This window comes from Hypanus sabinus, chromosome 11 (assembly GCF_030144855.1).
Source record: "Hypanus sabinus isolate sHypSab1 chromosome 11, sHypSab1.hap1, whole genome shotgun sequence".
Lineage (NCBI taxonomy): Eukaryota > Metazoa > Chordata > Chondrichthyes > Myliobatiformes > Dasyatidae > Hypanus > Hypanus sabinus.
The window spans coordinates 89,351,556-89,369,945 of NC_082716.1; the positions used below are offsets into that span (position 1 = coordinate 89,351,556).

General features: G+C 44.4%; 1 protein-coding gene across 7 annotated transcripts in view; it reads left to right on the forward strand.

Annotated features, from left to right (window-relative positions):
* The window catches only part of ralgps2 (Ral GEF with PH domain and SH3 binding motif 2), a 542,667-nt gene that overhangs the window by 401,962 nt on the left and 122,315 nt on the right, over nt 1-18,390 (forward strand). For all 7 annotated transcript variants that reach the window (XR_009514828.1, XR_009514826.1, XR_009514829.1 and 4 more), the window contains one exon: nt 11,416-11,483. Coding sequence is in view for 3 of the 7 variants with exons in the window: in XM_059984874.1 (XP_059840857.1) it covers nt 11,416-11,483 (68 nt within the window). In the remaining 4 variants the exon portion in view is untranslated. The remainder of the gene's footprint in view (nt 1-11,415; nt 11,484-18,390) is intronic.

Consider the following 18,390-nt stretch of genomic DNA (forward strand, 5'->3'; position numbering starts at 1 on the left):
AGATTTGGGAACAGCTTCTTTCCAAACGTAATAAGACTGCTGAACGGATCCTGATCCGGATTTGGGCCATACCTTCCAAATATCAGGACCTGACTTGCACTACCTTACTTTCCCTTTTCTATTTTCTAATTATGATTTATAATTTAAATTTTGATTATATTTACTTCGAGTTGTACTTCAGGGAGCGCGAAGCGCAGAATCAAATATCGCTGTGATGATTGTATGCTCTAGTATCAATTGTTTGGTGACAATAAAGTAAAGTACTCACTAAAAACTCTACACGCTGGGAATGTTTAGGATGATGGATAATGCCATCAAGCGGGTTACTTGGATAGTGCTTTCTCTTGAGTGTTAGTAGAGCTTCCAGGAAGGTGGAAAACATTTTATCACAGTCCAGACTTGCACATTGCAGATATTGAAAAACATTTAAGCCAACAGAAAATGAGTCATTTGATGAAGGATGCACAGCCTTTGACCTGTTTTTATAGCCAGTGTATTTACATGGTGATGAGAGTGTAATTACTCAAGGGGACAGGGTAGATGTAGTTAGGCTTTCTTTTTTTGGATGTAGTTGGCAATTCTGTAACACAAACGTTACTTATCTCCTATCAACCTTTACTCTTGTTTCCTTGGTTGCCCCTCAACATAGAGGGCTGCATGCCTTCTTTCCCATTCCAGTTCCATGATGATATAATGTGGGATTTGCACATTTCTACAGATTTATCTAAGAGAGCATTCTAACTGGCTGCATCGTTATCTGGGATGGGGGTGGTGGCGGGGTTGCAATCTACTGCACAGGATCAAAGTATGCTGCAGAGTTGTAAAATTATCCAGCTCCATCATGGGCATTAGCCTCCAATGTATCCAGGTCATCTTCAAAGAGCAGTTCCTCAAAAAGGAAATGATTCAGGATCTCTAAAACCAAGAAATGTCTTCTTCTCATTGCTACCATCAGGATGGAGGTACAGAAGCCTGAAGGCACACTCTCAACAATTCCGGAACAGCTTCTTCCCCTCTGTCACTCGATTTCTGAATGGATATTGAAGTCATGAACACTACCTCACTACTTTTTTTTAATTTTTTGCACTACATATTTAATTTAACTATTTAAAATTTTAAATATATATATATATTTTTTATTTACTGTAATTCATAGTTTTCTTTTTCTCTCTATTATCATATTTTGCATTTTACTGTGCTGCAAAGTTTACAAATTTCACAACATATGCTGGTGATACTGAACCTGATTCTGATTCTGATTACAAACCAGAGAAAATCTGCAGATTCTGGAAATCCAAGCAACACACACAAAATGCTGGAGGAACTCAGCAGGCCAGGCAACATCTAGGGAAAGAGTACAGTTGACATTTCGGGCCAAAACCCTTTAGCAGGACTGGAGAAAGAAAGCTGAGGAGTAGATTTAAAAAGTGGATGGAGGGAAGAGAGAAACACAAGATGATAGGTAAAATGTGGAGGGGTAAGGATGAAGTAAAGATCTAGGAAGTTGATTGGTGAAAGAGAAAGAAGACCATGGAAGAAAGAAAAGTGAGGGAGGAGCACCAGAGGAAGGCATTGGGCAGGCAAGGAGATAAGATGAGAGAGGGAAAAGGGGATGAGAAATGGTGAAGGAGGAGGGTTGGGGTGCTGATGCATCATCAATAACTCTCCGAGACGTGAGGCGAGATATAGGCTTTTATTGGCTGGAAGAAAGAACAAGCAGCAATTGACCACCATTCTACATCCTGGAGACCGAGCCCAGGGCTCAGGGCTCCAATCGCCTTTATACTGGGGTCCGTGGGAGGAGCCACAGGAGCAGTCAGTGGGGGGGCATGTCCAGACAGGTATATGTAGTTCACCACAGGTGCATTACTGGAAGTTTGAGAAATTGATGTTCATGCCATCAGGTTGGAGGCTGCCCAAACAGAATATAAGGTGTTATTCCTCCAACCTAAATGTGTGGCCTCATCACGGCAGTGGAGGAGGTTAAGGATGGACATATCGTAATGGGAATGGGAAATGGAATTAAAATGGGTGGCCACTGGGAGATCCCTCTTCTTCTGGTGAACAGAGTATAGGTGCTTGGTGAAGCAGTTCTCAATTCTCAAGTAATCTATGCCGGTTCTCACCGATACACAGGATATACATCATTAAACATTTAGCTCCCATGCTGCTTCTTCGATTTTGGGTGACTTGCCATCTTTTTTCTTGGTTCATTGGATGAAATAGTGGGTCATCCATGGAAAGATGATTCACAATACATACACCAAAAAAAAACCTGACTAATTTCCTTGGTATGATTTAACAGAACTAATTACCAGTTACACGGTAGAGATCTTGGACATTTACCTCTGCAGATATTGCCTCGCTATCGCTGCTGCTAGTTATAGCCATAGTTTCAATAAAAGTTTTATTGATATCATCTCCACTCCAGGGGTTTCAACCTGAGGTATTCAAATAACTGGGGTAGAGATGCTCACTGCTAATTCCACTTCTAACAGTTTATATCTTTAGTTTCTAATAGTTTGCCGTGTTTCTCTTGTTGGTCCACACCTGTGTCAACTATGCCTTGTTCTTGTATAGCTTTATTTTCCAAGTTCTCTTTTTTAAAAAAATATTCGATAAACCTAGTTTTCATTCCTCCACAAGTGGAGCTTTATATCATTACATCTTTGAGTTTAATTAACCTGGGTTACACAATCCCCTGCTCAGCTGGAGTTACTTTTCTGACACAAGGCCCAAAATACTGATCAGGATCTAGAACCACACAACACGACCAGCCCTTAAAGAGATACCCACTGTGCTGTTTCATGGAGTGCTGAGGTGGTTCTTGTACAGGCTCCCCTTGCACGTTGTATACTTCTTTACCCTTGTCTGCCCTGTAGATAAGTCATGGCAGTTTGTTTTGCCATGTAGCAATGATGGAGGTTTCTCATGGAGGTGTCTTTATGCGAGGCACCTCCTTCTTTAGGGACCTGGTGTGGAAAGTGTTTCACAAGGCAGTACCATGCAACAGATTTTTAAATTTGTTTACAGATGCCCCAGCTGCTGTCATTTCTGCGACTGGGAAGAGTCAGTGTATTATCTACTTTGCCAGAGTATGTGACGATTAAACTCTTCTCAGGCTTCCAGCTGGGTACAGATATCAATTTTAACCAATGTTCGATGACAAACTCTGCCATCTTTATCAGGGATGATGCCTGGGAATGTCTAGTCTGGTGGTATTTATACCCCGTTGGCTGTCCTTCCTGATTGGTTAGTCCTTTCCGCAGGGATTGCTCCCTACACAACTCCTTTGTCCATTCATCCCTCCCCACTGATATCCCTCCTGGCACTTACCTGTGCAAGCAGAACAAGTGCTACACTTGCCCCACACCTCCTCCCTCAATATCATTCAGGGCCCCAAACAGTCCATCCAGGTGAGGCAACATTTCACCTGTGAGACTTTTGGGGTCATCTATTGTACCAGTGCTCCCAGTGTGGCCTCCTGTATGTTAGTGAGACCCAATGTAGACTGAGAGACTGCTTCACCGAGCACCTGCTCCATCCGCCAGAAAAGTGGAATCTCCCAGTGGCCAGCCATTTTAATTCTACTTCCCATTCCCATTCTGACATGTCTCTTCATGGCCTCCTCTATTGTTATGAAGAGGCCACTCTCAGGTTGGAGGAGCAACCCCATAGATTCTGTTTGAGTAGCCTCCAACCTGATGGTATGAACATTGATTTTCTCGAACTTCTGGTAATGCCACCTCTCACCTCCCACGCTGCATCACCTTCACCATTCCCCATTCCCTCTTGTCCAACTCCTCCCTCTGGTGCTCCTCCCCTTTCGTAACTTCCACAGCCCTCTGTCTTCTTCTATCAGACTCTCCCTTCTCCAGCCCTGTATCTCTTTCACCAATCAACCGCAGCTCTTTACTTCACTCCCCCTCTCCCCTCCCCCTCCCCCTCCAGTTTCACCTATCACCAAGTGTTTCTTCCTCTCCTCCCCCACCTTCTAACTCTGACTCCTCATCTTTTTTTCTCTAGTCCTGCCAATGGATCTCTGCCCGAACTGTCAATTATACTCTTTTCCATAGATGCTACTGGCCTGCTGAGCTCTTGCAGCATTTTGTGTGTGTTGCTTGGATTTCCAGCGTCTGCAGATTTTCTCTTGTTTGCGATTCTGCTGTCCCACCTTGTTTACAATTGAATTCCACCCGATATACACTGTACCAGATTCACAGGGAAGAGACACCAGGAACTGTTTGAATTGTAAATCTATCTGAATAATATTTATTGGTTAATGAAGTTTCATATCATCCAACTAACTGGCTGTGCACCTTTTATTTAACCTATTCTGCACTTTCATCTCAGAATCTATGAAACAATTGTATTTTAAAAAAACTTTGTAATAATCATAAATGATATTTTCTTACAACATAGAAAGGGAGCCTGTGGAGTCTATGCTGACTCTTAAAGCATTCCTTCAATCCCATACAATTCCCCAACTTAATTCTCTCTACCTGTTCTCTCTCACAAATCTTTCAGCTCCCCTCTAATTCTCCTGTCACTCACCTGTACTATGGGTAGCTTACAGTAGCCAATTAAACTACCATCCAGTACATCTCAGAGAGTGGGAGGAAACTGGAACACTTGGAAGAAAGCGCACAATTAAAGGGATAATATGAAAATTCCACCCAAACAACACCAAAGCTCATGATTGGACTTGCATGTTGCTGGAGCTATGACACTATGCCAATTATTAGCACTCATTGGTTAAAACCTCAGAAGCAAAGTATAATCTTCATCTTTTCTATAATAGAGCTCAGTAATTCATAAAACAAGGTTGACAAATGGACTGAGATCAATCCTTTCAGGAGGTATGTGTAATACTGTGGCGGCTCATTTCCTAGCGTATGCGAACCGACTCACAATTAGATAGCCTACGGGGGTTTGCGAGCACAGAGCTTTGGAGCCTCTTCGCCATGGGGGGCCGGTTGACAGAGGCTTAAAAGTGAGGCTGAAGTTTTCGAATAAAGTTTTTCCTTCGACTGCAGTTACCGACTCCGTGTCGTAATTTTAGCGCTGTTTGTAGCACACCGCTACAATTGGTGACCCCGACGGTCCAAACGATTTTTGGACCAGAACTGACCGACGCCGCCTCTGTTCATGCGGTTTCGTTGACACTGCCGGGTTTCTGGACACAGCGCCCGGACCTATGGTTCCAGCAAGCCGAAGCCCAATTCCACGTTCGCCGGATCACCTCAGAAGACACCCGCTACTACTACGTGGTGGGCTCCCTCGACCAGGACACAGCTGCCCAGGTCGCGGAGTTCGTACAGTCGCCCCCGGCAGACGGCAAGTACACGGAATTCAAAGCCCTGCTCCTCAGGATTTTCGGACTCTCACGGCGCGAGCGGGCTGCCCGTTTACTGCACCTGGATGGCTTGGGCGACAGACCTCCATCGGCTTTAATGAATGAGATGTTGTCTCTGGCCGAGGGACACACAGGCCTCATGTTTGAGCAGGCATTCCTGGAGCAGCTGCCCGAGGACATACGCCTGCTGCTGTCCGACGCGGATTTCAGTGACCCCCGGAAGGTGGCAGCCCGGGCGGACTTGCTGTGGAACGCCAAAAAGGTGAGCGGGACGTCCATCGCACAGATCTCCCAGCCACGCTCCCGGCAGCAAACCAGTCCAGGCCCGGCCGCAGAGCCCACTAACCCCCGGCCCAATGACCACTGGTGCTTCTACCACCAGCGGTGGGGCGCAGAAGCCCGCCGTTGCCGCCCGCCCTGCAAGTTCCCGGGAAACGCCAGGGCCAGCCGCCGCTGATGGCTACGGCGGCTGGCCATCGGGATAGCCTCCTGTATGTGTGGGATAGCAGGTCGGGACGCCGCTTTTTGGTCGATACTGGGGCTGAGGTCAGCGTTTTACCTCCGACAAGTTACGACACTCGCAGCAGGGCACCGGGTCCCCCCCTGAGGGCCGTGAATGGCAGCACAGTAAGGACCTATGGCACCCGTCAGGTGCAGCTACAGTTCGGCCCCAGCCAGTTCACGTGGGACTTCACACTGGCCGCCGTAGCCCAACCGCTTCTGGGTGCGGATTTTTTGCGCGCTCACAGCCTGCTGGTTGACCTGCCCAGGAAGAGACTGGTACACGCCGAGACCTTTCAGACGTTCTCCCTGGGCGCGGCCCAGTTGCCAGCCCCTCACCTCGGCTCCATCACGCTGTCCGACAACGACTTCACCAGGGTCCTGGCGGAGTTCCCATCGGTTCTGGCACCGCAGTTCACAGCAGCCATGCCCAGGCACGGCGTACAGCACCACATCCCGACACAGGGACCACCCCTCCATGCCCGTGCTCGGCGGCTTCCCCCGGACAAGCTCCGACTGGCGAAGGAGGAGTTCCAGAGAATGGAGGAATTGGGGATCATCCGGCGGTCCGACAGCCCCTGGGCTTCCCCCCTGCACATGGTGCCCAAAGCGACGGGGGGCTGGAGGCCGTGCGGCGACTACCGCAGGCTGAACGAGGCTACCACACCGGACCGATACACTGTGCCGCACATTCAGGACTTTGCGGCAAACCTGCACGGCGCCCGGATCTTCTCCAAGGTCGACCTTGTCCGAGGGTACCATCAAATCCAGATGCATCCCGACGACGTCCCCAAGACGGCTCTCATCACCCCGTTTGGCCTCTTCGAGTTCCTCCGCATGCCGTTCGGCCTGAAGAATGCCGCACAGACGTTCCAGCGGTTAATGGACGCGGTGGGACGGGACCTGGACTTCGCGTTCATCTATTTGGATGACATCCTCATAGCCAGCGGCAGTCGTCAGGAGCATCTGTCCCACCTCCGTCAACTCTGCGCCCGACTGAGTGAGTACGGTCTTACAATCAACCCTGCCAAATGCCAGTTCGGACTTGATACCATTGACTTCCTGGGCCACAGGATTACTAAGGACGGGGCAACCCCTCTGCCCGCTAAGGTAGATGCGGTCCGCCACTTCCCCCGACCCACCACGGTCAAAGGCCTTCAGGAATTCGTAGGTATGGTCAATTTCTACCGCCGCTTCCTCCCTTCAGCTGCCCGGATCATGCGCCCCCTGTTCGCCCTGATGTCGGGTCCGAGCAAGGACATTACCTGGGACGAGGAGTCCGCCGCCGCTTTCGTTCAAACGAAGGAAGCTTTGGCTGACGCCGCAATGCTAGTACATCCCAGAATGGACACCCCTACCGCCCTCACAGTGGACGCATCAAACACGGCAGTCGGTGGGGTGCTGGAGCAGCTCATCGCAGGTCGCTGGCAACCCCTGGCGTTTTTCAGCAAACACCTGCGGCCACCCGAGCTCAAGTACAGTGCTTTTGACCGGGAACTGTTGGCGCTCTACCTGGCAATCCGGCATTTCAGGTACTTCCTAGAAGGTCGGCCCTTCACCGCGTTCACGGACCACAAACCGCTTACCTTTGCGTTTACGAAAGCATCTGACCCCTGGTCATCCCGCCAGCAACGCCACCTGTCCTACATCTCTGAATACACAACGGATGTCCGGCACGTCTCGGGTAAGGACAATGTCGTGGCGGATGCGCTCTCTCGCCCTACCGTTCATGCCCTTTCCCAAGGGGTAGACTTTGAGGCACTGGCAGAGGCACAGCAGGTAGATGAGGAGATTCCGAGTTACAGGACTGCAGTCTCTGGTTTGCAGCTCCAGGACCTCCCCGTGGGCCCAGGTGAGAGGACCCTACTCTGTGACGTCGCCACCAACCAGCCCCGTCCGGTCGTCCCCGCAGCCTGGCGGCGACGTGTTTTCGACTCCATTCATAACTTGGCGCATCCCTCCATCCGGACAACTGTCCGGATGGTTTCCAGCAGGTTCGTTTGGCACGGACTCCGCAAACAGGTCAGTGAATGGGCCAGGACGTGCATGCACTGCCAGACGGCCAAGGTTCAGCGGCACACCAAAGCCCCACCGCAGCAGTTCCATCCCGCCCACCGGCGTTTCGACCACATTCATGTGGATATCGTGGGCCCCCTGCCAGTGTCGCGCGGAGCGCGTTACCTCCTGACTATCGTGGACCGGTTCACAAGATGGCCAGAGGCGGTCCCGCTCACCGACACCACCTCCGAATCTTGCGCCCGAGCCCTGATCGCCACCTGGATATCCCGCTTTGGTGTACCAGCCCACATTACCTCCGACAGAGGCGCCCAGTTCACCTCCAGCCTGTGGTCAGCTATGGCCAGCCTTTTGGGGACTCAGCTGCACCACACCACTGCCTACCACCCACAGTCGAACGGGCTAGTGGAGCGTTTCCACCGTCACCTGAAGTCGGCCCTCATGGCCCGCCTGCGAGGAGCCAACTGGGCGGACGAGCTTCCCTGGGTCCTTCTCGGCATCCGCACAGCGCCCAAGGACGACCTGCACGCCTCGTCGGCCGAGTTGGTATACGGCGCGCCCCTGGCCGTCCCCGGGGAGTTCCTACCAGCCCCGAGGGGGCAAGAGGAAGAACCCGCTGCAGTCCTGGGCAGACTTCGCGAGAAGCTCGGTAACCTGGCCCCCATACCCACTTCACAGCATGGGCGGCACCCGACCTGCGTACCCAAAGACCTACGGAACTGTAAGTTTGTGTTTGTACGAAGGGGCGGGCATCGGCCACCGCTGCAGCGGCCATACGAGGGGCCGTTTACGGTGCTCCGGAACAACGGGTCCACGTTCGTGCTGGACGTTGGGGGGAAGGAGGAGGTTTTCACGGTGGACCGCCTCAAGCCGGCCCATGTGGACCTGGCGCAACCGGCCGAGTTTCCGGCGCCTGGGCGCAGAGGCCGACCTCCCAAGCAGGTTCTGGCCCAGGCTGTGGACATTGGGGGGTGTATCGCCGGTTCTGGGGGGGGGTTATGTGGCGGCTCATTTCCTAGCGTATGCGAACCGACTCACAATTAGATAGCCTACGGGGGTTTGCGAGCACAGAGCTTTGGAGCCTCTTCGCCATGGGGGGCCGGTTGACAGAGGCTTAAAAGTGAGGCTGAAGTTTTCGAATAAAGTTTTTCCTTCGACTGCAGTTACCGACTCCGTGTCGTAATTTTAGCGCTGTTTGTAGCACACCGCTACAATACCATGTTTGAATTGACAAGATTATAATAACACACGATCCAATATTGTGTCTCTACTAATTGTTTAGACAGTATAATTAATCTCACTGTGTTATATAGGGCTGTTGAGAAATTCAAAGCAAAGTATTTTCACATTTAAAATTAACAGCACTTTTAATCACATGCCAGGTGGGATCCAGTTCCAGACAGAGCAGTAAAATTTGTTTCCATTAGTCTGTATTAAATACATACAAAGATGCATGAAACCTCTCTCTCTATGTGCCTGTTTCTCTTTCCTCCCACTTCCATTTTGCACCCCCCAATTCTCTTTGCCACCTCTTCATTCTTTCTTTCTCTATTTCCTCTCTTTCTTTCTCCCTCTGCATCTTCACCTTCTTGTTTGTTTACAACTCCTGCCTCCCTAATTCCCAAACTCATCTTCACTCTCATTCTCTCCCTCAAGATCTCAGGGATTCCACTTCCCTGGCAGATCTCATGGCAACTGTAGTTCGAGCAAATTGCTCATTGCTTGCTGTCCAGATTTTGGCAGGAAGATAATCTTGCCTCAATATACTGATAGTCTCACTCTGCTACTCATGATGAATGTGGCCTATCAGGCTGTCATGGGTTTGATGGGAGAATGAACTCCAGATAAGCAGTGGAATAAATGGTGGGAGTAGGCTGAGTCAATGTTTCGGAGTGTCTAACATCTCTTATATGGCAGATTGGATTTGACCCATCCAATGTATGTTGCAACATGTTATTTTTTGATTAAGGAAGGCATTTTTGTTGGTCCACAAATTAAACAGGTTATCAATGACAGGTAATTCAAAGTACATTTAGTGGGACCAGAGAAGGATGTCGTAGAAAAGTGTTCTTAGCAACTACCGAGCAGCAAGCTATGTGCAGCTGGTTGACAACATGTTTCAGGCATGTTTCATGAAATGCAACATGTCACTGAAGATTAATATTCTGCATTCCCATTTAGACTTCTTCCCTGCAAGGTCTTGGTGTTGTCAGTGACAAGCAAGGTGAAAGGTTTCACCAGGATATTGGAGTCATGGAGAAACAATATCAGAGCAACTGGAATCCATCAGTGCTAGCTGATTATTCTTGGATACTTAAGTGAGAAGCCTCAGACACTGACTACAAACAAAAATTATTTAGTTATTTAAAAAATTACTTTTAGCTTAGCTGAACTTAACTGCAAGGTGCCAGCAACCTTATGCAGCTAAACGCATTATATTCAATAAAAGTTAATTTGTTGTCCAGTATATCATCATTTTCCAAAACCTGGGTCTCCATAACTCCGTAATTGGACCCAAGTTCTTTACTTAGGAGACCACTATCATTAGGGGAATCTCATCTACCCCTTGCTGAGAATTGATGCTCTCCTCTTGCTTCATGCTTAGCCCCTTTTCTACTCTCTCTATACTTAAGCACAGCTCCAAAGTGATCTACAAATTTGTAGATGACCCCACTGGAAGTTGGTGGACTGAGGATGGGTGAGAAATTATGGGTAGCTAGGGTCAAGTAGTGGAGGTGAACGGGGTGACGTTGGTGGATTGATAGATCCCTATCACCTTCCATTCCACCAATTGCCTCAGAATCCTTTCTCACCACTCTCTTTAACTTTATGCTGGCCATCTTGCCTCTCCACCCTCAGTCCTAATGCAGGTTTTCAATTTAAAACATAGTGAAAGGTAGGTTTGTTACACAGAGAGTGGTAAGTATATAGGGGACTTATTATATGAGGGTAGGGTTAGGTTGATCTTGGAGTAGCTTAAAAGGTTAAAAGATCGGCACAACATCATAGGCTGAAGAGCCTGTACTGTGTGGTATTATTCTATACTCTTATGTACTCCAAGCTTGCTGAATGATGCAATGTACTCTAATATCTACAAATATTTTTCATTTTTGTTATTCATTCAGGAAATGTGGGCTTTGCAGGTTATGCCAACATTTAATTGTCCATCTTTAAACACCCTTGAGAAGGTGGTGGTATCTGTCTTCTTGAACTGCTGCAGTCTTTGAGGTGTGGGTATGCCCATGATACTATTACAGAAAGAGTTCCAGAATTTTGATCGAATAATGATGAAGGAATGGCAGTACAGTATATTTCCAGGTCAACATGGTCATGATTTGGAGTCAATTTCTAGGTGGTGGTGTACCATGCTTCTGTTGCTCTTGTCCTAGCTGATAAAGTTTGTGAATTTGGAAGGAACTGTCATTGGGGGTAGACAGCTATCCTATTTCTGGCATGCAATTTATTACTACTTGCAACATCTTTACACCTTTTCCTTGGCTTTTTTTCCCCACGATCTTACCTGTCACATCTTTCTCCAACAGATTGTCATTAAGAATTGAGCCTGGCACCAGTACATCACAGTCCACTGCATCAAGGGAAGATCTTGCTGGTAAATGAATTATACTTGTCCATTGTATTGCTTTTGGTTTCCTGAAGACATGAACAATAGGTAGCTAATTTTATTTCCTAAAGTTATTGACAGTGTTACCAAAGTGTCACTGTTATATTCTATACGATGTGTCTGCAAATCAGATGCAATTCTAGTTAGTTCTGGCAACTATTACATTTTCTTTAAAATTTCCTGTGAAGTAGTCACCTTCTATTTGGAGGTGATATCATATTTGGCTATTTTATGGCAATCAGGAAAGCAACAAAATATATCTTACATATCCATGACAGTAACTACTCTTAAGAAGTGAGCATTAATTAATCACCTATGCAGAAAAGGAATATAACCTCATAGTGTGACTAACTTTTTAAAATTTGATTGCTATTTAGGGAATATACTATATATTCATATTCTTGAGTGAGTTATCTTTTTCAGATCCAAATATATTTTTACTTAGAAATGTGGAAATTATTATTAGAGTTATAAGTTTATGATTGTTCAAATTCAACAGTAAGTCTGACAAGTCTGATATAATTGCTTATTTTCTTTAAATAAGTTATCAATTAACACAACAATTTTGTAATATATTTTCCATTAAAATTTGTAGTGGTGCTAGAATTAACTAGTCAGTGGATGCAAAATTGGTCTGTATAGAGACAGACATTACAGCTGCTAATCGTTCTGTTTTGGAGATTATCGTTTATACGCATTGAGAAGGGCATCAGTGCATGAAGTTTGTGCCACCTGAAGCAAGCAAATTAAACAGCTTGTGATGTCATTCTACACCCAACACTGATTTGAACCCAACATTGCTATATTGGATCTCAACTGATGTCATTTATTAGCCTTGCACAAATGAGCACGTACCCATTGGAAGAACAGACAATGTATACAATTTTCCATTGCCTGATTTCTAGATTTTGACAGGAAAAGACAGAACATTTAACATAGGAGTGCAGGACCAAGAAACCATGGTAAAACTACAAAATTGAAGGCTTTTGTGTGAACGTTTCTAGTATTTGCAACAAGATAGATAAATTAGTAAGGTAATTGGTAAATTGATACAATAAATAGGCATAAATTTGTGTGATCTTTTTGGTTTTACAGAAGATTGTGCTGGTAGGTGGTAAAATTTTTGAGAATCAGGAGGTGAGCCACTTGTTATTGGAAACCCAGCACCTGACCTGTTCTTGTAGCCAGATTATTTATGTGTTTAGTCCTTTTGAGTTTCTGGTAAATAGTGACTGCTAAAAATTAGTAATGGCATACTTGGCTATGATGTAGCTTTTAAATGTTGAAGTTAGATTGTTAGATATTTATATTTCTCTACCTAGTTCTTTAAAGCAGGCATGTTACTCGCCACTTATCGCTACATTAAGACATAGATTGCTTCATTTGCCAATGAGTTGCACATAGAATAAAACTTTATACATTTTCTAGAAAATATCCATATGGTATACTGAATTAATTGAAGGCTGATTTCAGGATTGCTTCAAAGATAGCTTATCCACTTAATGCTTTTCTACAGAACATCTTTGGAAATACCTTAATATTGTCTTTGGCACTCACATACTGGGTCTAATTACAGATGTGTTTATGGTGATACCTCCTCCAGCAGGTATTTAAATAAGTATGGCATGGTCACAGAGCTTTGCTGTGATCAAAGTAGGTATATACTGTTTTTAGGAGATGGATATTGACTTTGGGAAATGTAAAGTTATGCTCCTTTGTGGGAGGAAAGGAAAAGTGGAATATTGTTGCAGAATGCTGTAAAAGGTAATATGCATGAGAAACCAACTTTTGTACGATGGGGATTGGAGAACAAATGGAATGTTGGCTTTTATTGCAAAAGATTTGCAGTATAAAGGTCAAGAGGTTTTGCTACAAGGTAATGGTAATATCACTCAGTGTATCCTTAGCTTATCCATATTTAAAGAGGATATAATTGCATTAATTTGTCAAGTCAGTAAAGATTAAGTTTATACTTAATGTAATGGGGTTTATATGATCTAATTCCATTTATTATCTTTTTCTGTGCCGCCTTATTAAAAGGCATTTGAAAATCTAAGCAAGTTGCATCATCCCAACCTGATTGGTATCTGAGACCCCATGAGTAAGGATAAAAGAGAGGTCTGGGGAACAACCCCTTTAGACACACCAGGAGAAACACTAGAGATCCCGTGACAGCGTTTTATAGCGAAAGCCGGTGGGGGCTCGTGTGCGTCCTCCCTTTGCCTGGGGTGGCAAGCTCACCATGGAAGAACGGTTTCGTTAAAGGAGAGGCCACAATTGAACAGCCACGACAACGAGACACCTGACGGATCAAAATCATAAAGGTTGGAAAACCCTGTAGCGGTAAATGTTCCCATTCTCTCTCTCTCTCTCCAACAAAGCGCAACACAGCAACAACCAAAAGACGGCAGCTTGTGGAATTGCAGTGAACTTTATATTTCCATCGGACAATTCATTATCTCCTAGACAATGATAGAGCTTAATTCTTATTGATTATTATTATACCCACACTTTTAGATTTAGTATTGACGATGTATATGATCTGTATATTTGCATTGATATTATTTTTGTGTATTTTTACTAATAAATACTGTTAAAAATAGTATCATCAGACTTCAACAAATGTCTCTATCTTTGCTGGTTACGACCCAGTTATAGGGTTCGTAACACTGTAATTGGTTTTGCTGGTGGCAAACTTAAAAAGTTGCAATAGATATATCTAATTTGGGTGTCTGTGTCTTTCATGAAAATTGACACAAAATATTTACTTAATGGCTCTATTTCTCAGTCTTTATGAGATCCAGATTAAACAGCTGACCTTTTCTTTAATGAAGAAAATGTTTTCAGTCTCTTTTCATTTCTTAGTCATTTGCTGAATTCTTTCATGCTTTTGATGTAGTACTATTTTAACTCCTTTTGTAAGTCACTATTGCATCCTCCTCTAATTCCATCTACAAGTTTGCAAATGATATCACAGTGGTGGTCTAGATCTTGGATAACTGAGTCAGAGTACCAGAAAAAGACAGAGAGTGGTATTGTGACCACAACCTTTCCCTCAAAGTTAGTAAACATAAGAGCTGGTCTTTGATTTCAGGAAGGATGGCCGAGAGATCCAAGTCCCTAGGAGTTAACATAGCCAGTAGCTTTTCCTTGTCCAACTATATAGACAGACCAAGAAAGCTCACCAGCACCTCTACTTCTTCAGGAGGTTAAAGAAATTCAGCATGGCCCTGTCAAGCTGTTACCAATTTTTATTGATACACCATAGAAAGCATCCCATCTGAATGCATAACAACTTGGTATACAAGCTGCTCTAACAGCAGAGTTATGGACATAGCTCAGCACATCATGGAAACCAGCCTCCCCTTCACAGACAAACACACAAAATGCTGGAGGAGCTCAGCAGGTCAGACAGGAATAATGGTAAAGAGTAAATAGTGGATGTTTTGGGCCATGACCCTTTGTCAGTACTGGATAAAAAATGATGAGAAGTCAGAGTAAGAAGTTAGTACTTGTTGACTCAGTAAAGTAGGCAAAATAATAAAAAACCCACTCAGATATTCTCCCTTCTCTCCTCTCCCATCAGGTAGAAGATACAACTGCCTAAAAGTATGTACCACCAGACAGTTTCTACAGTGCTGTTTGAAGAATATTGTATGGTTACATTGTGCAATAAGATGGATGTCTAACCTCGCAATCTACCTCGTTATGATCTTCCAGCTATTGTTTATCTGGACTGCATTTTTTGTGTAGCTATTACACTTTATTCTGCACTGCTTACACTTATTCTACCTCAATGCACTGCATGACGATTTGATCTATATGAACAATAATAAAGACGATTTTTTACAATATCTCAGTACATATGCCGATAATAAACCAATTCTAATTCCCACCTTCCCTTTCTTGTGCCATATTGGGCTACATGTTTGCAATAAATAATGTGGTAATTCTTCTTTGACAAATGTTGGCAGTTGCTTGTTTGCTTTTCTACTATTTAATGTAGTTTCACAGTCAGCTATCTTGTGCATCATGCCTTTGGCATTTGCTTTATTTAGTTTTAAGGTCCTGTTTCAGGGTGAATTAAATCTTTCATTTTAAGATAAAATATTGTTTTATCATGATCATTCTTCCACAAAATACCCTTAAGTACCAGATTATTAATGAAACCCTGCTCATTTAATAATACTAAGGAAATAACCTGTTCCCTCATTTCTCAACAAAAAAAAAACCTTCTCCATTCTGCAAATTAATCTTCCATTTGGTTACTGATAGTTTGGTTTGCTCTGCAAATCAGTTCAAATTGTGCATGATTATTGTACAACTGTTATGGCGTGTTTTGAATTTCATGATATATACCATATTGTTACGATACATGTCCAGCAACAATGAATATGGAATTCAGTCGGGGTTTTATAAACAAATTAACGTTTATTAAACTCTGCTCAACAAAAATGGAAAATAAACAAAATGACTAACTTAACCAGAAGTTAACTGCTATACGGCAACTCTGGAACAGTTCTTAAAGTGGTAAATGTGAACACAATCTTAAACGTGGTAAATACGAAAGTCCAAGTGATTTATACAGTCAATTAGGAGAGACTTTCCTGAAATAACAAATTCCTCGACAATGTGATGTTACCGCTAATCCAAGCCGAAATATGCATTGTCCGAAGGATTCATGACGAAGGAAATAAAAACGGCTTAAAGGAACTGACCTTTTCCTTGACGAATGAACACTATGCAACCCTTTCTACTCTTACAGGTAGGGGTTATCTCAGATGCAGGTCACTATTTCCTGAACGAAGATTCAATAAGGTCGATCCTGTAGTAAACCACTGACGACACCAACTTTACTTTATCCTTCAGGTTCTGTACTTCAGTAAAGTCTTCACTCTCCATTACTTAGACTTTAAAATTAATTCAAAGATACACCAAACAAACTGGCAGCGATTAGCACAGCTGCCGGCACAACGATTCTGTACCTTACAGTAGAAAGTAAAACTCTACTTTAAAACGAAACTGCGTCATGAGACCAAATATGCAGCATTACGGAGTAACTGAAGAATTAAACGACCATTCAACACAAAAATCCTCCTGCGTCACAACAGGCTTTCCCGTTTTATACCTGTTGGAAACTGTCATCACGTGACCTCACACTGGCAGAAATTACATTACCCCACCATCACAAGACCATTACATTATGCTCACCAGATGCTCAATTACATCATGGTCATAAGACAGTCACAAGATACCCATGGGGTATGTAACAATATTGCCTCTGTTGTTTGTAAACCTGCAGTCAGTTTCCATTAATATCTTTTGCCCCTTGTTGTTTCTATACTTCACCAAATCCATTTTGCATATTTAGTTTCTGTGTTATGATCCTTTCTCTCTACTGCCTTTATACCATTGTATTTTTACATCAGGGCTTATTTTGGATCTTGCCTCGTTCTTTCAAAAGTTAACTATTCTGGAATATTTACTTCTCAGCCTCGGTGATTATTCTTGGCATTAACCAAATTTATTTATGAGGATATTGCTGGAACTTGAGGGACTGAGTTATGGAGTGGTTAAATAAGTGGGAGGTTAGGAGAATGATCTTATAAAGGTGTTTAAAATCATGAGGAGCATTGATAAGGTGAATGCGTACTTTTTCCCATGATTGGGGAATCAAGATCTAGATGGTATAGGTTAAGGTGAGGGAAAAGAGATGTAATGGGAACTTCAGCAACTTTTTCACCCAGAGAGTGGTCAGCGCTTGGAATGAGCTACCAGAGGAAATGTTTGAGGCAGGTACACTAACAACATTCATGTACGTGGATAGGAAAGGTTAAGAGGTATATGTGCAGATGTAAATAGTTTGGGTGGGAATCTTGTCGGCAGGGATGAACTGGACCTAGTGGCTTGTTTCTGTGCTCTATGACTCGATGACTAAGTTAAGCCTAATTATTGGAAGGGTAGAGTCACTTTTAGCAAAAGGATGAATGTTAACAACTGCCAGTCAACCACTTTGGCCCTGAAAAATCAATAGTCCAATTTTAAAGTTTTATCATTTCAAATTTATATTATTCAGGGTGATTTTTAACATGCCAGACTTTAGATGTGATTATTACTATGCTGTGCAGGTTCTGCCATCTTCAAAGCAATCCTACCACCAAATGTACCTTTACTTCCCATCTTTCTTCACTTTCCATGGGGATCATATCCTCCACAATTCCCTTGTCCATTCGTTCCCTCCCCACTAATCTCCCTGCAAGCAACTAAATGCTAAATCCATTGACCTCCTTCCTCACCTCCCTTCAGAGCCCAAGTAGTCCTTTCAGGTGAGGCAACACTTCACCTGCGAATCTGCTGGGGTCGTCTATTTCCTCCTGTACATTGGTGACACCCGTTTTAAAATTGGGGGACCGCTTTGTCAAACACCTCTGCTCCATTTGCCAAAAGTGGAACTTACTGATAGCCAAACATTTTAATTACCATTCCCATTCCTGTTTGACATGTTGGGCCATGGCCTTCTCTTGAGCCACAATGAGGCTACTTTCAGAGTGGATGAGCAAGACCTTATATTCTCTCTGGGTAGCATGAATATTGATTTCTCCTTACAGTAAAAAAGAATTCTCTCTCCTGCTCTGAACTCATACTTTTTCTCATCTGCCTATCACCTCCCTCTGGGTTCCCTCTTCCTTCCCTTTTTCCTATGGACAACTCTCCTCTCCTATTAGATTCCTTCCTCTCCAGCCTTTTGCCTTTCCTACCCACCTGGCTTCACTTATCACCTACTAGCTATCTCTTTCTCCTCCCCCCACATTTTCAAGATGGCATCTTCCCCTTCCTTTCCAGTCCTGAAGAAGGGTCTCGGCCTGAAACATTGACTGTTTATTCATTCCCATAA